We start from the raw sequence: 21,014 nt of genomic DNA on the forward strand, positions 1-21,014 counted from the left end.
GCCACCTAAAAGGGCAGTGACGTCACGATGCCAGCTCGTTAATGGCACACACCTGGTGGAGGCAGGGAGGTGCAGCGTCACTCAGTCCAAAACACCAGCATGGAGCCAGTGCGTCAGTGCGTCAGTGTTTCTGGTTGAACCCGTCAGTCTAGTAAGCAAGCGTTCCTTTCTCCTTAAGAAGGAGTGCTTTTACTTTGGTTTGTGTAATCTGACCATCATGAGAGCCGTGTCGTTCAAGCGCCCCCTCCTTGTCGTGGGCTGCTGCGGGCTCCTCTTCTACCTGGGCTCGGTTCTGATGACCGGGGGGTATGTGCGCAGAGGGGACGCTGACAAACAACCGGACGCGTCTCGTACCGTTAGGAGCATTTCTGACCTGGAGGAGAGCATAAGCAGCCTCTGTAAGTTCACTTCTTCTGATTCTTCTGAAAAATCTGTGAGGCGTTTATTTTATTTTATTTTATTATTTTTTTGCAAATCAGAAAGATGTGTTTTGGAGGGGAGGGGATGAGGGGGGGTCAGGTCCAGTTTGAAATAAAGTCAAAAAGTTTTCCAGTTTCATGTCTGCAGATAAAGTGAAACAGTAAGAGCTGCTTGTGTTCCTCTGACCTTAAATTCTAGTTTCTATAGAGTTTTCCCCTGAACCACGTTGTTCTGTTGTTTATTTTTCTACTTTTATCATTTCATTATGGCTTCTATTTTATTTTGTTTTATAATTTTTTGGCATTCCACCCAGGCAGTTACTGTCATCTGAAGAAATGTTACATACACAATAGACTTTGTATTTTACATTATATTAATGATGTGATATGTTCTGTATTTATTGATGATATTTAGGTAGAAAGGTGAAGTAGTAACAGTATATTTGCAAAGTAGACAAAAAAAACATTGGCAAATGGTTCTATTTGTCAACTTCAACTATGACAAATATGGAGGCTGTGTTGACTTTGGAATCATCATGCATCATTTAGAACTCAGTCAAACTGATTCACATCTTCATATTTATCTGAAAAAAGACTCAAATTTGAGAAAGTATGCTGATTCTTATGTTGAAAGATCCTTTTTATTTTATCCCAATTGACCTCTGACCTCATCACTTGACATTAAGTCAATACGATTTTACAAAACCACATAAATAAATGAATAAAAACTGATTTTCTTTCTGGCTGCATGTTTAAATTCCATTTATTTGTGTAAAATTTGTGTATAAACCTGCACTGTTGTTGTACGTCAGATCTCACAAAAAAGTGGGCAGAGCAGTGTTGGGTCTTAATTTAGTTTTCTAGATGTTGTTTGTCCAAATTTGCATGTGCTCACAGCACAACAGATACACTTTCCCACATCTATGTGGAGCACAATATTTTGTCCTTGATTCATTTTCATCTTCTGTCATTTTGTTTTTTATATTTAAGCTAAAGTCCTTAAAGCATTTGAACAAAAGCAAGATGCCATGCAGAAATTACTGCAGGAGGACAGAGACAACCAGAGAAAAATTGCAGAGGTCCTACAGAAAACTATCCATGCGGTGCCAGAGCAGAAAGAGCAACCTGAAAAACCGATCGAACTGGAAAAGAAAGAAATCGGCAAATTGTTCCCGAAATCTCCCATTTTCAAGGAGTGGGGCGACAATCTGTCTGAGGATGAGCAAAGAGAGGCGCAAGCTCTGTTTGAGAAGTACGGATACAATGTTTTTCTCAGCGATCGTCTTCCTCTGGACCGAGCTCTTCCAGAAACAAGAGATCCGAGGTATAGCCATCATTTCCTCCAACTATTGCTCAAGCACACCTGCTTGTTACAGTAATTGTTTCCCTTTTAAACTCCACCCCCTTCCTACACTCATCTCTTCAAATAGCTTGCCAAAACATTTCTTTGATTAAACAACAGATTTCAAATTCTTTTTGACTAGGTGCTTAAAAAAGAGTTACCCGAAGGACCTTCCAACTGTGGGGGTGGTGCTGATCTACCTGAACGAAGCCTTGTCTGTACTTAAACGAGCCCTGCGTAGCATCGTGAACCGCACATCTAAAAACCTGCTGAAGGAGATAATTATGGTAGATGACAACAGCTCTAATGGTAGGTTGGTGAAGATGAAGATGTGAAGATGTGCAGCGTGTTTATGATCAAACCAGCATTTCCGTCTGACATATCAGCTTGTTTTGAATCTGCTTTGCATTCCCGTTTGTTGTTGTTTTTCACAGAATCTTGCATGAACACTTTCTGCGTTTATTTCAGAAAACCTAAAGGGTGACCTTGACGTGTACGTGAAGTCGCTTGAAGATGAGAACCCAAGTCTCCGTATTACACGAGTGAGGCACAACGAGCAGAAAGGCCTCGCTTACGCCAGAGCCTCTGGATGGAGGGCCGCAACGGCTGATGTGGTGGCCATCTTGGACGCTCACATTGAAGTCCACGAGATGTGGTAGGAATGAGGGCTGCTATGTGATTTAAATGTTGTTGGAACCTTTCTTCCTAAATGAAAGGTGGTTTAACCTTACCTGAGTCCTGCACTTCTTATTACACATGGGCACTTTTTATTCTTAACAGTCAAAACACAAATGAGGATAATTTGGGAGTTTAGCGTCTTGCCAAGGGATACTTCAATATGGGGCAGAGCTGGGGATCGGACCACAAATCTACAATTAGTGAAAGAAAAATCACCTGAGTGGTTAAAACATAAATGTCTTATGGGTTCATTGAAACTTCATCTGGAAAGTATCCTTCCTGTGAGTCCTGGCTGTAGTTCAGCTTGCATCACTCTAAATAATTTTGCTAAAAGGGTTTTATTACATTATTTAAAAACCCCTTGTTTGCACAGACAGGCTCACAGACACTCACATGCTGATTTAACCACAATCTGATTCACGAGAGGAGTTTGCACAAGGGACAGTGTTGCTGCTCAGTCTGGAAACCTTCTGCTCCTCCACCCATTTCTAAAGCTGTAGCAAAGTACAAACATTGCTCCAGTCTGGTTTGTTGACAGATTTAGCAAATGTCTTATTTGGCTTTTTTAGGCTACATTTTGTTGATCCTTTTAAGTCCAACACCCACTCAGCCTTTTAATGCCACACCCTTTTTTTTTTTTTACAGACAACATGAGCTCGTGTAATTGAAAAGAATAATAAAGTTCTTCAGACAATCTGGATTGCTGCACCCATAAGGACTAAAGTTTTACTTTGTTGAGAATTAGAATAAGGTTTATTCCTCTCCTTTATTCCCTTCATCCAGGGCAGAACCTTTACTGACCCAGATCAAAGCGGACCGGACCACAGTGGTTTCTCCTGTGTTTGACAGAGTCAACTTCGATGATCTCAAGGTTGTTAATTACCTTCCATCAGCACATGCCTTCGACTGGGCTTTGTGGTGCATGTATGAGGGGTTTTCTCCTGAATATTACAAACTTAACGACAGCTCGTTGCCCGGAAAGTAAGTTCATGTAAATTTACTCTTTTATTTATTTCATAATGTGTAAAACTTTAAAGCCAAAGATGGCACACCTACTTTTAACCATGACTGTTTAAGCGCTGCAGTATCAGAGCTTTTTACAGTTATAGGAAACTCTTTGGTTTGTCTGCTTGTTTTTTTCTAAACCATAAATTGTAATTCCAGTTTGAGCTTCTTGTGAAACCTGAATCTTTACTTGAGACCTTTTCATACGGACAGGTTTGTCTCTCTTAATAAAGCCCAGTTAATGACACTAATCATGGGCAGGCTGTAATTAACTCTTATGGAAGAATCTCAGCAAACAAACAAAGACAAACTGGCAGGATACTGGTCATAAAAAAGGTTCCGACTAGTTATGCGGTTATAGTGTTTCAGCCTATTTTTACATATTACAGCAAATTTCAGAACTTAGTCTTATTGTTAAGGAATCTCATTTCTCTCTTTGTCATGCTTTGTTCTGTTTTGGCCTCGGCTGGGTTTTCCCCAAGTACTCCGGTTTTCTCCAAGAGTATAGAAACATGCGTGTTAGGTTAACTGAAGAGTCTCTCAATTGTCCTTAAGTATGAGGCTATGTGTGCATGGCTGCCTGTCTCTGTGATGGACTGGGGACCTGTCCAGGACCCTCAACTCTCTCTCCGGCTTATTTGTGACCCAGGACGAAGCCGATGCAGGAAAATAAATGAGCGTGAACATCTCTAACAGTTCCCTTCCTTCGTTTTAGGAGTCCATCTGTCATGGGGATCCTGGTGGCCAATAGAGAGTATCTTGGAGAAATCGGGGTTCTGGATGAAGGAATGACGGTGTACGGTGGAGAAAACGTAGAACTTGGAATTCGTGTAAGTAATTATGAAGAAATAAACTCCAAATATGGCACCTTTTGACACAGTGTCTTATTGAGTTGGAGCAAGAAATAACACAGGTCCTGTTTTTCAAGTAACTGCGATCAACATTTTAGCCCAGTGTAGCAGAAATGTTGGCATGTTAATAATAATGAAAAGGGTTTTTTTCTGACCAGTAAGATATATTGAGAAAAGTTAATTTTGTTAACAAATGAATAAATGAGAATATAACAATTATAAAATTATCTCAATTTTCTAAAAAAAAAAAAAAAATTAACATGACAGACCTAATTGTACAAATAAAGTAAAACCCATTTAAAAAATAAAAAGCATCACTAAAGTGACTGAAACTTATTGAATATTATGAAAGGAGTTAAAACAATTCAAGTCACATCAGGAAATATACTACTTCATCTGAGATAAAAATATAAATCTGTAGTTGAACATTATCATCATATTCCTTTGTTGGTTTTTTTAACAGTTTTATTATTGCATTCAATGATGTCGTACATTAATTGCTTTCCTATTTGAATAAGAGGAACAATAAGATCTCTAGTATTTACATGTTCTCTTGTGGTCCTTAAAGAGTCAACATAGCACTGAGTCGGCTCAGGGTAAGCTTATTTACAGATTAATATTTTACCAAGCCTAAAATAACAGTTCTAGTTGGCACTTCTCCATTAACTACTGTTTACCTTGGGAGAAATGGTGTGACATGAAAGTCAGGATATCTCAGATCACGATATCCTTTCCTGTGACATCTAGCAGCCGCAGGGCAGAGGAGAAAACAGATTTTTAATTTTTGTTTTTTATGTTCTTTATTTGGGAGGTAGGATTGTTTTTATGATGAAAGATGATTTTAACATGTGAACTCTTGGATCACTTTTGAAAGAATGAAGTTATTTAATAGTGATATGGGAGATAAGTCATCAAAATGAGCGAACTATCAAAAATTCAGATTAAATACAGCAATACAAAGCTCAATCTAATATTTTGTGTATAATAACTGTATAAAAACTTGTACAAAAATAGTTTTTATACAGTTTACTAAATTAGAGAAAAAATAAGTTTACATTAGAGAAAACTATATGAACACTAATATTATCTTGTGAATAAATGAAGCATATAGATGGATGGATGTTATAGGGGTTACTAAAAGCAGTCATGGTACATTTGATGGAAATTGCACAATTATTCAGGAAATGGTGCACAGTGGGATATGAAGTTTTATCTAAGTTTCAGATCCTAATTATCCTTTTTTGGTCAAAGCAACAGCCAAGCAGTTTGATAATTAAGGTAACAGATGCCACAAAGCATCAGTGAAGGCAGTAAAGACTTTGGGGTAATGTCGCAGTGATGTTCTGTTATTCTGTGCAAACATTCCTGCACAAATTAACCTTTTCTGAAAAGGCCGTTTGTGCATCTTCACCACAAAATTCAGCATCACCAATCTGCAAATAAACAGCAAAGTATGTTTGATATGAATCAGGTGTGATAAAGAATCTGTGAAGAGCAGCGTGTGCAAAGTAAGTATTTTCCAGATCTCAAAGGCTTTTCCAGGAGGATTGGCAGAAGCTTGAGAAGTGAAAGACATTCAGAGGGGCTGAATGTTTTCTTTTTGTTTTGTTTTTTCTTTCTAAATAATTGCCTTCATTTTTCTTCCTATGTAGGTCTGGACCTGTGGAGGCAGTATTGAGGTCGTTCCATGTTCCAAGATTGCCCATATTGAAAGGAGCCACAAACCCTATATGCTGGACCTGAGTCCTGCCATGAAGAGAAATGCCCTGAGGGTTGCAGAGGTCTGGATGGATGATTACAAACACAACATCAACTTGGCATGGAACCTGCCATTTGAGGTACCCAAACAGCAAATAATGTGTCTACTACATGAGATGGACATTCAGCAGTTCACAACCGAAAGTGTAATGAATGCATAAAAAAGTGTTGATTGTCCTAAAACCCATGTAGCCAACAAATCGGCTCATATTATAATTTGTCTTTGCAGAATCATGGATTTGACATAGGAGATGTCTCTGAGAGGAAGAAACTCAGAGAAAGGCTGAACTGTAAACCTTTCAAATGGTACCTGGACAATGTGTACCCTAAGTTGGACCCGTGGGACAACCTGGTTGCTTATGGAGGAGTAAGTTTCTTCCAGTTGATGGAGGAAGAAACGTGCCACATAAATCTGCATATTTTTAAGAGAATCCCTCATGTCTTAATGTTTGTTCTTCTATGGGCAGATGAAAAATCTTGATGCTGACATGTGCCTAGACCAAGGTCCAGTACCAGGTCACACACCCATTGCCTACCACTGCTATTACTACGGTCCACAGGTGAGGGAAGCAGGTAGTCAAGACTGATAAATATAGCTGATGAACTGAAGTTTTGGCTCTCTGTTCTTATTGGTTTGTTTTATTGATCAATTTTTTTTCATTTAAGATCACATATTATCGTACAAATGGTGAGCTCTACATCGGCGGCATCAAGTCCCACAAGTACAACGACAACCGGTGCATCACTGACCAAGGTCAGAAAAACCCCGAGCCCGGCCTGTTCTACTGCAAGGAGGCTATGCAGAAAAGAATGGGGATATACTGGGAATTCTCTCAGGTACTACAACAAAAACTAGATGTACATAATAACGCCACTTTATATGAAATAAAACAAATAATTACTTTCAATCTCTGATTTCAGGGCAAAGAAATTAAGAACAAGGAGACAAAAAGATGTCTAGAAATTGAAAATCGTGTCCTTCTAATACGGGAATGCACTGGCCAGAGATGGGAAATCCAAAACATAATCAAAAACTTTTAAAGAAGTGCTTTTCTCTGCTTATTGGTCAAGTAATAATGCATGTATGTGTGGAAAACAAAAAGGAGGAAATATGATTTATGTGAATTTCTTTGTAACTCTAAAATGGGAAAATAAATTTTTTTGTTTAATGAATTGTGGTTAAGGTTAAAAAAGTACTTTGTTTACCATTTATTTTGCTCTTTGTAGTGCGTTATTTAAAAGATTAATTATAACTTTGAGTTTCTAAACCTTCCAAACAAGTTAAATTAATTTTTCTAAAGCAGTTTATGATATATTTACCCAACATTTGCTCCTTTTTATTAAATGATTATATGAGAGAACCAGGACTGCACTGAGAAATGTTTATTTTTTTATGCTACTGACACAACTTATGGATGAAAGTCATAAAACTGCTCACTCTTGCAGTTTTGTTTGACTAAGATTTAAGATGTGATGCTGTTTGGCATTCCAAATACTTTGGATAAAAATTCACTGTAAATTTAAAAACTGTTTTATTTCTGAAACACTTCATCTAAAACAATACAAATATAATGCACTACTATTTTAGAGCACTGTGACTTGAAAATGGAACATGTTTATATTAATCTGATTCTATATGCTTTAATATCTGTAATGATGTGCATAAAAAGTCTTTTTTAAATGATACAACTTAGATGGGTTTAATTATTTGTACAATGAAATGGAAAGATAAAACAGAAATCTCATTACTGTCTGCTGCTGAATGTGATAATGTTTTCCTCATGTTTGTGTGTTAAACTATTTAATTAACCACTGGGTGAACTTTAAAGAAATTCACAAAATAATGATTGGATGTATGTTTATAAATGATTAACCTTTGGAGTCAGTACAAATCAAGATGACCGCCATAGTTCCTCTACTTTAGCCAACTCAAAATGACTAACTCAGGGCTTTTTTTCTGATGCTGAGCTAAAGTTTGATGTGGTAGTAGCTGATAGTCATCCTCAACACGTAACCCATTACACATTGTTGCATAAATGTCATTTTCAAGATTTGACCAAAATGGCCATAACTTCATATATCCTCTAAATAAATGTTTTATGATACGAAATGTAGTGGATGATATGCATTCCTTTAAGAAATTCTAGGCAATTGATTGAATTATAAGTCATTTAGAATTGTTCTGAAAACCTTTTTGATGTTATACTATATTAATAAGGAGATTGTATTTTTATGGTTTAAATAAATTATTTCAGATTTCTTTTGTAGTTGTGGAAACCTTTTGAGGGGAAAATAGTCACAAGATTGGATTGCAGTAGGTTATATGGTATTTTAATATCATTTTTAAACTGAAAAAAGACAAGGCTGTTAATGATTAACTAAAACTTTGCAGTTTCAGATTTTTGTAGTTGTTAGCAAGATGTTCCCACAGACTTTTTTTTTTTACTTTTTGTTTCATGAAGAAGGTTCCTCATCTGTGGTGTTTCTTGTTTCGAACAGAAAATAGGGATTAATGTTGAGCACAAGCTGTGCTGTTTTCTTTTCCAACACTTTGTAAAGGTATTAGTACTTTTAGGCAAATGTGTCAAATATTTGCCTAAAAATACACGCGTACAGAAGGGCAAACGGATATTTACTTTTAGGCCGCTTATTTGGTTACTCTGGAACTAAAGCAGTGTTTTTATAAGACACTAGTTTCTAACATGCATATTACTGGATATGGTCAATAAATATTTGCAAAAGAACACACACACTGAGTTGATTTTATAAGCCTATTTAGTTTAAATGCATGACTTCTTTAATCCAATAATGAAGAAACACTTGTTGGCACCGCCAGCAAGCTGCTTTTAAAACATTTGGGTTTTAGAACAGCCAAAACAAAACAAGAGATTAAGCACAATAAGACAAGCACAAGTATGAAATAAATTAAAATTATAAAAAGGAAACCATAATATGAGTGTGTCCATTACCAAAATATCTCTTGAACCACTGACCAAATTATAATTAAACTTGCAGAAACTAAGCATTAGATGTATATCTACAGCTTATGAGATTGTGCATAAGGTATGAACGAAACGACTACGTTTGTCATTTCTTAACAAAAATTAATAATTCCTTCAATGAATGCTTGGCCTACATTTAGCATTTTCCTTCCACAGAAATCGTCAGCCCTTTGTCGTGGCAACGGAAAAAGCCGACACGCTACGGAAGCGCACGAATCGGGTCTCTGGTTTCCTAGCAACCGTTGTCTTTAAAGACATTAAGGTTTCTGTTGGATCCGGTCTCGTTCAAAGTGGACTCAAAATGTTCTACCCTGAGCTAACTGCGGACCGCGTCGCCAGAGCAAAGCTGGAAAACCGTCGCAGAAAAGAAACCGAAAGGCAAGGACGGATTTTTAACGACAAAGTGCGGCTGACCGGGGTAAGTTTACCACCCAGCCCGGGGTCTGGTTGGCAGGGAGCTGCACGGTGGCTGTGCGGAGCTTTAACAGGATAAATGTGCTGATTTGTTTCATAGATTGACAAAGAAGCCTTAGACATGCAGGTGGAAGAGAAGAAGAGACAAGAAGAAGCAGCAAAAATGGAAGAAAACATCTACGGTGAGTTCCTTTAAGTCACCTGCCAGGGGTCAATTAAAGGTACTCACTGCAAACTAGTGAATATAAATAAAAGATTATCCTGAAGTCTATTAAACAGAGCCTTTGGAAGTTTACTCCAGTAGTTTTTTAGATATATTGAAATGGAGGAATGCAATCAACGTAAACAAAGCACTGTAACTTAAATGAGGTGTATTTTTATAACGCTAAACAAACTACATTGTAAAGTATGTGACATGTCCTCTCAAATCAGACGCCGATGTGCTCCAGCACAGCAAAGTAGGCCGTCTCCTCCAGCACAGACAAGAGAAGGAGAGGCGTGAGATGGAGAGGACCCTGGTGACCTACAGGCATCAGCACCAGCACCTTCGGAGCCGGCGGGAGTTCGATTTAAGCGACCCCCACCGCGTCAGGAACATGGAGCAAAGCGACGGTCAGATGACGCTCCCTGGCCTGGTGGGCGAGGACCAGGACAGTGAGAGCAGACAGCTGAGACAGAAGGAGCAGCTCAGGGAGTGGCTCATCCAGCAGCAGACTGATCAGCAGGAAGAAAGGCAGCAGCAGAAGATGGAAGGCAGGTGCTTTCTTATAATATAAACGCTCAGTTTGCACACAACAGATTCTCATCTCTTCTTCCTCTCTGCTGGACTTCAGAGCAGAGCTATGACCAAAGCAGAGTAGAAATAGACAACAAGGCTGTGGAGCTTCAGAACTTTGAGATGGAAAGGAGAAAGGCAGCTGCCATTGCCACTAAAGACTACAACATGGCCATGGTAAGGCCTTCTGGCTAATCTGGTTCTGTTATGACGGGAAATCAGAGCCTACAGTTAAAATAAACTTATAGCACTTTTAAGCTTTTTCTCATTTTTGAATCTGCCTCAGATTGAGGAAAAACGGCGTCAGGAAGAGGAAAGTAACGCGCAGGAGAGCCTCCTGCAGGAAGGTGCTCTGGGCTCGGTGGGAGTGCCCGGTCTGTGTCCCAGCAAAGACAGAAAAGCTCCTCCTGAGAGCCTGCAGCAGGTCATCCAGTTCCAGAGGAACCAAGCAGAGGAGAAGAAGGTCAAACATTTATCTTAAAAAAGCAGCAGTCTAGATGAGGTTCTTGTTTGTTAATGTGCATCTGTGATCTGTGCATCTGTAGAGGGTCGAGTTAGAACGAAAGCAGGAGGAGGAACGCTACGATCGCCTCCGCTTGGACTCGGCCCGAACAGCCCTGCTGATAGAGAGGCAGCAGGCCAGGTTAAACAAGCAGCTGAGGAGAAACCTGGACAGCATCAACGTTCAGCTGGCTCAAACACACAAACAGCAGTAAGTTTAATTAACAGAAAAACAAATAACGTTTTCGCTAACATTCCCAATCTGTGTTAAAATCTTTTTTTTTGTTTTTCAGGAAGCCAGACATTGGCAGAGGGTGTATAGAAGACAGCTTCTTCTCAAAGTTTAACACCTGCAGCAGATGATGGGTGACACCCAGCAGGGAGAAGTGAGGGCAGAACCGCGAATGAAAAGAACCACACAATAAGTCAACAGTTGTTTTATTTTGGTCTCATTTAGTTTGCATGTTGCTGCCGGTTCCTGCAGATTCTGTTTCTTATCTGCACGAGCAATGTGACATGTAAAGTTCTCACTGCAGACTTCTTTTTATCTACAAATAAATCAAAATATATTGTAGAAAAAAGCCAAAGCATTAACACTCATTTAAAAACAAATACCCTGAAAACGATGCTAACTCACAAGCACAAATAAGACAAAAACACACTGTTAGAGTTAATCTTCCTCTCATCTTCACCCAAATATTTAAACATTGGACTACATACAATTCAGCTCAATTCACTTTATTTAGTGCTGTGCAAAAATACGACACAGTTCCACTTTCACAACCAGTTAAAAGCATAAATACAAGCTTATTTAAAACCCAAGTTCTGAAAAAGTTAGGATGTTGTGTAAAATGTAAATTAGAAAAAAATGAAATGATTTGCAAATCTCCAAAAACCTTTTTTTTACTCACAACAGAACATAACATATCAAATGTTTGAACTAAGAAATTGTACTATTTTAACAAAAAGTAAGTTTTGAATTTGTGATTGAAATCTATTTAGCTCAATACTGTCAAATCAAGATTAAAAAGCCCTATTAAGATGTTAAAGTATAACACTAAAGATCTTACGGAGTCTTTTTTTTTTTCTCCACATTGAAATTCAAACTAATGTGCAAAAAGCGGGACCTAAAAGCAGTGGACAGAAGAAGCTGAAAACACCACTTATCTTCACATTTAAGCCCCTTTAGGAGTCAGCCTTTTACTCGTCAGGATGAGAGTAGTCGTTCTTAACTCGAGAAATCGTAATTTCAGACTTGACCAGAAGACAACAGCTCCATGTTCATAACGAGCGATGGTGTAAAACGTATTTACCAGTGTTCACATTTCAGATTTCTGTTGTTAAATCACCTGTGAAAAATATAAATAATAAAGCTAATTCCATCACTCTAACATTTTAAACCCTATTAAGCCATCTTTTGGGCAATAATAAATATTTAATTTTAATTTTTTTTATTGCAATTATCCCTTCCTGCCTTCAAGATGAGGATTTCATTTTAAATCATGCCAGATTTCGTTTGTAGGGACGCATAAAAATGAATATTAGGCTCGAATAATCTGTTAGTTTTTCATAATCTCCTTCTTCTTCACATATATGAGAACAGCGGGTGACCCAGCACCTGCTGAAGTATTTTTGTCAATTAGAAGAAGAAAAATAGGAGCTTATTGTGTAAAACGGAAAGATCCAAAACAACAATGGAGCTATATTGAGAAAAGATTAAAAAGAAATGTGCATTTCAGTTCCGTTTCTGTTTAAAAAACATTTTCAGAGACAAACTTATTCCATCGTCTTTGCCACTCAGCCATTGCTTTGTTCTGTTGCTCTGAAGTCAAAGAACTATACCTGAAAATCACAAAAACAGGCAGAGAAAATTTAAATTACAAAACTTGTAGGAACTCATTTAGTTCAAGTCAAACGTCAGCTGAGCCTCACCTGATAGAGTTCATTGCCAGCTGTTTAAGGGAGCCTATGTGGGATTTAATGCCTCCCAAACCAACAAAAGCTTCATAGAAGTCATAAGAGAGGCCAGATGTGCCGAACATGCCAGGATCATCGGAGCTGATGACCACTGGGTGATTTTCTGACATCAGTACAGCTGCCGGATGGTTTCGCAAATCTTTGACAAGCTTTAACACCTGCACACGGAAGGACACGTGGAAAGAAAAAGAACTGTGACAGCCTGTAGTTTCAGAGGGTTCTGTGAAAAACAAACGAACAGTGACCTGGTTGGAGATGGGACACACTTCCACAGCCACCCCTCTCTTCCTGGACAAATCTTTGGCCACGGGGTGGTGAAGCAGTGCGAACCCATGGCCGATACGTGATGTGTTCAGGAGCAAAGCGTCTAACAGGTTCTGATCCACTTCAGTGCCCTCCAGGTCTGCAGGTTGTAGAGTCAGAGAAAATGTTTTAATGTCAGAGAGAGAATTCCTCAAGGACTGATTTTAGTTTTCTCCTAACTGAGGACTAATCAATTTCATTTAGTTTTGAAGTTTGGATTGTTGCACATGAAGAAAAATGATACATTCTGTAAACACACTGACTTTATTACACAGTGTTTTTATTAAAGGCTGTGTAAAACTTTAACACATAATCAGTAACTAGAAGACAACATGGATAATCATATTTTTTTAAAATCTACATTTCTCCCTGGAGTGTGTATAAAATTACAATAAAATTCTTCTAACCTCCTCTAAAGAACTTTCTGGAAACGTTAGCAGTTGTTATTACTTTCAGGAAGCAGTGATGAGCTCACCTGTCTCTCCAGCATGGAAAAAGAAAGGAAGCGGGAGCCCGCTCTCTACAGGCAGGGACAAGGCATCTCTGAAATACCACAGGGGTCTGCCTCTGTCCTCCCGGCCCACCTGTTGTTCCACACAGAAAGTTAGCACCCATCGTTTCAAACCCACGACCTGTGCCTTGGTTTGCATTTTATATTTTTATGATCTGCTAAATGAAATCACTACAGTAACCCTTTCCACAGCAGAACTCATGTTGACTCTCACCATGTCAAAACCAGCCATAAAATCAGGAAAGTCTTTCTTCAGCTTCATTGCTTCCTCCACAGCTTCAGTCATCACTGATGCATTTACACCCCTGAAGCAAACGGCACAGAAATACAAAACTCCTCCTAATGTCTGGCTCCAGAAGTGACAGATCAAATCCATTTTAAAAGCACTCAGAGACGTCACCTGTGAATTGTAACGATGATTCTCGTTCCAAAGAAGCCTGAATGGGTTGCCATGAACTGCCTGGTGATATCTTGGTAGGTCTTCAGGGCCCAGACTCTGTTATGGGTGCTGCCGTCCAGCTCGTAAACCTGAGCACCAGCGGTTTAATGTAACAACCAAAGGGTCAACATACAGATGATGTGGAGGCGGACAGCGTTGTACCTCTGGGAGGAGAGCACGCAGTTCCAGATACATGACGTTGTCCGTGTAGAACTGGGTGAGGCCTTGGTAGTAATAGTCTCTGAACACAAGGGCGTAAGTGACCAGACCCCACAGAGCGAGGAACTTATCCTCAAACCTATCCCACACCTCATCCTGACTGGGGTACACAGCCTCTGGATCCTGATCAGTGAAGAGCGTCAGGTTCCTCAAGATGCTGAGAGAAATGAGCACATTGTTGAGGAGAACAAGATACAGAAGCATTTCTTCTCTGCAGGTACCATCTTGTTAAGATGTTAGACAGAGTATGTCATTTATCGGCTTATTTCCTAACATTTTTGTGCAGAAGTCTCCGACAGCCTACTAAAACATCTGCTTCTGGTAAAGGAGTGCATCTGTGGTGGTTAGCAGTGTGTCAATGAAAAATCCACTTCTTTTTGTAAGTAATAACCCATCTGTTCATGCTTCGGGGTTAAAGACATCTCATTGTTCATACTCTGCCCTAAAACATGGAAATGCATATTAATTTATAGAACCTGTTTGTTTAAATACATCTGAATTAGGTCTAATTTCAAACTCTCCTGTAAAACAAATAAGTCCTGAAACATAAAACATAAAGGATTTACAAACCCTAAAAGGACATGAAAAGGTATTTCATCACATGACACAAGAAATTATCTAACTTGTCGTGAAACTTTAGGAAAATAATATTTATCTGTGAAATGTAAAAATATTAAAGATCTTCAGGTTATATTTATAGTTTAGTTTGAGGTAGCTTGTTTTCTATTCTTTTCGTACCACTCTCGTAAAATCATAGAGCTACAAAGATTCAGTCACCTGTTGTCCAGATCCGTGGCGTTGATCATTTTGTCTCGAAGGTTCTCCAGCAGGACCCAGGAGGAGCACCGTGGCAGAGGTTTGGGCTGCTGGGACGAGAAGATGAACCTGACGGACCGGCTGTCGGTACAGCACATGTAGCAGTGCGGGCGATACGTGGCGTTCTTCACCAGCCACTCAGCATCCACCATGGAAAAGTCATGGACGTGAAGAGCTCCACCTGAAGCAGAGAAATAAAGCTGAGAGAAACACGGAGAAAAACCGCAGGAAGCCTGAAACACGACCAGCGCTGCAAAAATATCTGTTTTCAATCCAATTATTGATCTAACGATTTTAGTCCTGGTCAAAGTTTTATGAGGCCCTGAAGCAGAATTTGAGTCGGGGTCCCAATCCATCACCGACCGCCCACCTCAGCAGCACGAATAAACCCTCTGATTAGGGTCATCATTCTTGCATTGTTCATCGAACACAACCGTTAGCATCAATTAGCTGTCAGCACATTTTTAAGCAGTTTGTCCTTATTAACACGAAGTCTAATTAAGAAGAAGTCGTTTATTTTCTGCTGCCGAAAAGTGAAGGAGGATGATGTCGTGTCTGTGTGCTTGTTTGTCTGTCTGTTAGCGAAATACCTCATGAACCACTGGATGGATTTTAATGAAACTGTCAGGAAATAATCATTATCATGTACATCTACAACTAAAAAGCTTTTGGAGCCAATTCAATTCAAAATGGCTGCCACAGCCAACGTAAAAATGACTATAACTCAGTCAGTTTTACAGAAGCTGTGCTAAAATTAGATGTGGTTGTAGCTGAGAGTCATACACAACACATACTCCAAGAGCTATTCATTACACTTAAAAGTTTAGCTTTAACTGTTAGAGTCAACCCCTGTTTGTCTGTTAGCAAAATATTGTTTTCAAGGTTTGACCAAGACAGCTACAACGCCGTCATTTCTCAACATAAGGTGATCTTAGTCTAAATGAAATAGGCGATATGCATTCCTGCAACGAATGCTAGGCCTTTCATTTACTTAGGAATAATATTTTTATAGTATATGGGGTCACTTAAGGTGTGGGAGAATGGCAGCTTTTTGTGTCTGACAGTAAAAGTCCAAAATGTGCTTTAAAATCAGGAAGGTCGTTGGTGTTATGTGCTGATTCTGCTGCTCTCATTTCAAGGAGCTGTAAGGGTAATCGTGTACCTTTAGGCATCTTCTGCAGCAAACCGAAGATGGGACTGGTCCTGATGAGGTCCCTGGCCCTGAAGAAGTGCATGGCCGGAGGGAAGTCTGTCCTCGCCGTCTCCTCCTGCTTCATCTTAAACAGGAGCGCGTCCAGCTGCCGCTCGGCGTCGGTCAGCACCACCTGCCCACCGGTCTGCATGGAGGCCTCCAGCTGCATGAGGGCCTCCCTCTGCCCAGGGTCAGGGATGGACAGGCCACAGGTCAGGACGCACAGGAACACCACAGCCGCAGGGGGGCGCTGTAGCTGGACAGCCATGGCCCGGAGAGCTGGAGGAGAGGACGGAAAAAACAACAAAATAACATCAAGCAGAAAGTGCGTCTCTGGAGAGAAAGCAGCTTGATTGCAGAACTGAAAACTGCTGTTCTGCGTTAGATGAGACAAAAATAGAGCACATGTTTGCAGGATATAAATGTGGTGGAAACAGGTGTTTGTTCCTCAGCAGTGGGTTTAACCAGTCTTAACAAAAAAAAAAAAAGAAGCAATAAAAAGAAATGTACTCCAGTGTACATCCGCGTAAAACTAGAGACAATAAACAGGAATAGTGTTACGTTACCTTGCTTTAATCGTAGCTGTTTACAGTTTTGTTTGTAAAAAATAATAATGTTGTATTCGACCAAAGGTAGGAGCACAAATAAGGCAAATGGTGCCTCGACAGCCGCTGTAGGTTTGTCGGTGTTCAGCTCAGCGGCACGTCAAAAATAAAAATAAAAACCCACGGGCGACTTTACAAAACTGACAGTTAGAAACCCGTGTTTGTTACTGTCCAACAGCGTACTTTAACACAGCTGTGTTGCGAAAATAACATCGCTAGGGAATATAAACATAAAGCGACGTCTACTTGACTATATTTGTTTTTGTCGATGTTGTTTTTCTGCCCAACGCTTTGCCTTCCAGGCGTCAAAGTCCCGCCTTCTTTGACGTGATTGGCTAAAAGACGCGGTCCTTGGCAATTTGATTGGCTCTTGTGAGGGTGGAAAGATTCCTGTGAGATAAATCCCGGGATGTATTTTACACATTGAGTTCGAGAAAAGCTTTTGTTATGAAATAGGCTACTTTTTTTTTTTTTTTTTTTTTTTTTTACAGGTAAATTACTAAGGTAAATCAGCAAATGTTTTTTTTTTTAAAAAAGCCTGTTTTGATTTAGCACATGATGTTAAATTTAATAAATGAATTTTTGATTAAGACGTATATGCTCAAATGTTAGGAAAACTATGCAGGATGAGTAATGTTTACGTTTTTAATCATATAAATCCATATGGTGAGGGGTTTTTAACCTGTATTATTTAAAAACAAATTTTTCAAGATACTGAGCAAAAAAATGCAAAACAAAATCTGTGCCAGAGAAAACACAACTGGTCCAAAAGCATTTAGATCAAACTGTTTATCATTTAGTTGTTTCCTGCGTGTTTTGTCATGGTTTATTCCTTGTTGTAGAATTTTGTTTACACCAACCTGCTTAATTAGGCCCGGTTAAAGGATCTTAATTGCAAGCTTCATTTGCATGTTGCTTTCCAGCCAAGTTAGTCCCATTTAAACCTGAACAAAAGAATATATTACTTGTGAGCTAACAAGGAGGCTTATGAAGAAAGCCCGCCTCATGTGACAGCTCTGACTCCTGCAGACGGAGCAGCATTCAGCCCTTCAGCAGGATCAGCTCGAACTGAAAGCAATTGTGTGGCTGGGTTTCAACAGATTAGTGCATCATCTTGCCAAAAGAATAGTTTAGATTTCACCACTTTCCCTTAAACTATATTAAGTGTTTTAAAATCATAAACATCAAGAGAAAAAAGTCACATTTGTTCATGATATGAAAGAAACCAGTAATTATGTGTTCCTAAAAACAACTAATACACTCTTGATTGAGGTTTTTTATTATTTCTAAGACGGTATAGAAAATAATCCATTCCATTTCCAAAATAATCTATGTCAGTCAGATAAGAACATGTAAACGTCAATTTAAAACAAGAAAAGTCTTTTTTTCCCAATGCCACCTTGCTACTGAGGTAAAGAAACAAGTTAAAAAAAAAAAAAACACATCGAGAAAACAAGACACCAAATTTATATTAAAAATGAGTCCAAAAAATGTACAAAAATTCTTAAAAGAGCAAATAAATATGATTCACATTTAATCACGCCTAAATGGTTTTTTTTTGTTTTTTTTTTACTAGTGCAGAGAGATGACAGCAGAGTAAAAGTGAGAATTGAACACACACTTCCAATCAACTGGTGCCAATTCTACACACCAGAACCACACACACACACGCACACACCTGTACACAATAAGACAATTTCACAAGCTCACAGATCTTTAAAGACAGCACCGTCCTTCATACAACAAACAGCATGAACACTACCTCCTTTTGTGGCCCTACGAGGCTCACTAAATAGCCAAACAATTCCCTAGTTTGTTAAAAAAGTGAGTTATTGACAACTCCTGTTTGACATGTTTACAAAATTGTCTGTCAGCCGCTACCTTCTTCATTTCTCTAGTACTTCCTTTAATTTATTTAACTAAGGACACCGTTATGCTAAAAATAATCATTCAAAAACTGTATGTGACTCGTTCCAGACCCCAGACTGGTCTCCTATCTAGTTGCCCAACAAGCTAAAGGCAGTTTAGCATGAAAAGAAAGGAGCAATTTCTGAAGTCCTGTTGTTAAAAATACAATGTTTTGATACTTTTGGTGGATATAAAATGTCTACCTGGAGTCTGGCAGGAAGTGAAGGGAACTAAAGGAGCTCTGTAGATGCCAAACAGCAGCTATATGAGGTAGATTCAGGTTTTACCATTGCTTAACTGCACTAGGAGGACTATCGAGAAAAAAAAAACAAAAAAAAACTTTCGCAGGTCACACAAATTCACACAAATCGTAAAGGAAAACGTACTGGATGTTAATTGAATTAAAAATTATTGTGATGGCATGTCGTCAGAGTAGGAGAAACGCAAAATACGAAATCGGATAAAACTAACATTCACTCAACTTTGAGGACAAAAAGAAAACACACAAAGAGGGCAAGCTGTGCGCTAACCCGCTCATAAAGGACAGCAAATTAGGACATTTTATAATCAGCATTTTCTTGAGCTGGACCAATCAGTTCCTTTTTTTTTTTTTTTTTTTATTATGCTGCTCCTTCTTCAAACGATTCACAAGAATACCCGTATCTAGAAACTGTACACCCTGAGGATTTTCTTTGTACTAACATTAGGAAGAGGAAGCGTTCGAAGAAGCAACTGTGAAAACGGCCGGGTCAGAAAGGAAGAACGAAAAACGAAAACCTTTTTGTTTTAGGAATGCAACAATGGATGAATTTTTGTGTTTGTTCTGTGCATGTGCAATGTACCAGGGAGCGAGACATCGAAAAGGAAAACTTGAGATTATCCTCATCCAAGGCAGATCTCAGCAGTTAAGGTTGCAATCAAGATAAACTTTTTCATACATTTCTGCATCAACAGATCATGACTAATACAAGGCAAACAAAGGCCACTCAATTTTAGGATGTCCAGGCTGACTAAGTCCATAGTGCATAAAACAGAATCAGGTACATTTTGATACAAACAGCGTCATCATTGCCGGTCCCTCTCTGCGAAGACATTCTTAAAAACGAAGGCAGCTTTGAAAGATGCATATATTGTTTTTCTTTTCTCCTTAAGTTGAGAATTGCTGCTAGAGTTAAGGGTGAAAATAGGCCGTAAATGGGCTGGACAGCTGATGCTTTGAGAATAGTGGTCAGTGTTGTTTGTCCTTTAATGTGCAACTAATGTGCTGCATGTATTGTCTACACATTTATTAATACATTCACGAAAAAAACCAAGGCATCTGCAAGAGGCCCGTGAACCGACTGCGTCTGGGTGACAGTCTCAAAGTACCTCCTTTTCTACACCTGAGTTTAAAAAGATATGGTTGGAATAGAAAATAGTAAAAAAACAGCTCCTCTCTCTTTTGTCACAGTCCAGTCAGTAGCAAGATGGTGACGAGCGGCCGTTAATCTGTCCATGCTTTTGGCCGCTTGTGTAGAGGAGGGCTGTCCAGTGTTCTTGAAGGCAATGCTGCCTGCATTTGGCAGGTTGACCTAGTGGTTAAAAACATCCCAGTCTGTGGGGAAAAAAAGCTTCACCGCTCACGTTGGGAGGCAAATATTCCACTGATGAGTCCTTGACCAAGTCAGTGAATCCCTCACAGTTCCACAGAGTTATTCTGTAACTGGCCAACATGAGCTCTTATAAAGCAGGACGACAGAAGAGAATTGATCTCCAGGGCTCAAAGACATTTCACATTTTTATTATCTTAGTAATACCAGCTGCCTGGTTGGATCTTCACGTCCAGTGGTGGGCGAAGCTTCAGCATAATGCAACAATATCAGTAGGTGATGGCTGTGTGGTCAGTGTGCGACTGGCTTCCTGCCTTTGCCAGATGTCTGCTGATATGTCTGAAATAAAGAAACAACATTTAGTTCATCAAGCATAGTTGCCTCTCTGGCATTGTTCTGTGCTCAGACACAGATACTCTAAACACCAAAAACAGTATGAAAGCAAGGGTGATTAAAAACAAGCTTATTAAAGGCTGTGCAATTAGGGTTACCAAATAATCCAACATGTTAAATGGTGTTTTTCCTCACTTTGATCAGATGGTATTTCACAGTCCTTGTTTACTTCCTGAACCGCCCGGAGCAGCCATCATCTGTTGTCTGTGAACACACAATGAACATTTTGTTAACACAGTTAATTCGGGGTTAGTTTGGCACAGCTAGGCTACTAAAGAATACTAAACAAATTTGGCACTTTGGCATTTGGTTGAGTA

At 39.2% G+C, this 21,014-nt stretch overlaps 4 protein-coding genes across 5 annotated transcripts in view; 2 read left to right on the top strand and 2 right to left on the bottom strand.

Annotated features, from left to right (window-relative positions):
• The first annotated feature begins 87 nt into the window (after nt 1-87).
• On the top strand, nt 88-7,900 carry LOC108237479 (probable polypeptide N-acetylgalactosaminyltransferase 8). Its single transcript, XM_017418911.3, has 11 exons — nt 88-398; nt 1,410-1,743; nt 1,904-2,070; nt 2,230-2,416; nt 3,223-3,420; nt 4,160-4,274; nt 5,948-6,133; nt 6,283-6,420; nt 6,521-6,613; nt 6,720-6,890; nt 6,975-7,900. Exons 1-11 carry the CDS (start codon nt 218-220, stop codon nt 7,092-7,094), a joined length of 1,890 nt encoding a protein of 629 aa, XP_017274400.1. The 5' UTR covers nt 88-217; the 3' UTR covers nt 7,095-7,900.
• Nucleotides 7,901-9,302: 1,402 nt separating this feature from the next.
• Nucleotides 9,303-11,490, top strand: ribc2 (RIB43A domain with coiled-coils 2). Its single transcript, XM_017418863.3, has 7 exons — nt 9,303-9,473; nt 9,570-9,651; nt 9,902-10,222; nt 10,303-10,421; nt 10,531-10,707; nt 10,790-10,956; nt 11,039-11,490. The coding sequence occupies exons 1-7, from the start codon at nt 9,357-9,359 to the stop codon at nt 11,106-11,108; spliced, it is 1,053 nt and encodes a 350-aa protein (XP_017274352.1). The 5' UTR covers nt 9,303-9,356; the 3' UTR covers nt 11,109-11,490.
• Nucleotides 11,468-17,107, bottom strand: ada2a (adenosine deaminase 2a). The gene is made up of 10 exons (XM_017418865.3): nt 16,769-17,107; nt 16,173-16,481; nt 14,972-15,191; nt 14,138-14,351; nt 13,937-14,064; nt 13,751-13,841; nt 13,501-13,609; nt 12,968-13,125; nt 12,678-12,880; nt 11,468-12,587 (listed from the first exon to the last, which is right to left on the bottom strand). The coding sequence occupies exons 2-10, from the start codon at nt 16,468-16,470 to the stop codon at nt 12,497-12,499; spliced, it is 1,512 nt and encodes a 503-aa protein (XP_017274354.1). The 5' UTR covers nt 16,471-16,481; nt 16,769-17,107; the 3' UTR covers nt 11,468-12,496.
• Nucleotides 17,108-18,292: 1,185 nt separating this feature from the next.
• Nucleotides 18,293-21,014, bottom strand: part of LOC108237508 (cat eye syndrome critical region protein 2) — a 40,778-nt gene continuing 38,056 nt past the window's right edge. For both annotated transcript variants that reach the window (XM_017418974.3, XM_017418973.3), the window contains exons 18-19: nt 20,833-20,901; nt 18,293-20,643 (exon numbers count right to left, since the gene is read on the bottom strand). In XM_017418974.3, the coding sequence (XP_017274463.1) occupies nt 20,850-20,901 (52 nt within the window). In that variant the 3' untranslated portion in view covers nt 18,293-20,643; nt 20,833-20,849. The remainder of the gene's footprint in view (nt 20,644-20,832; nt 20,902-21,014) is intronic.

Source organism: Kryptolebias marmoratus, linkage group LG11, assembly GCF_001649575.2.
Source record: "Kryptolebias marmoratus isolate JLee-2015 linkage group LG11, ASM164957v2, whole genome shotgun sequence".
NCBI lineage: Eukaryota > Metazoa > Chordata > Actinopteri > Cyprinodontiformes > Rivulidae > Kryptolebias > Kryptolebias marmoratus.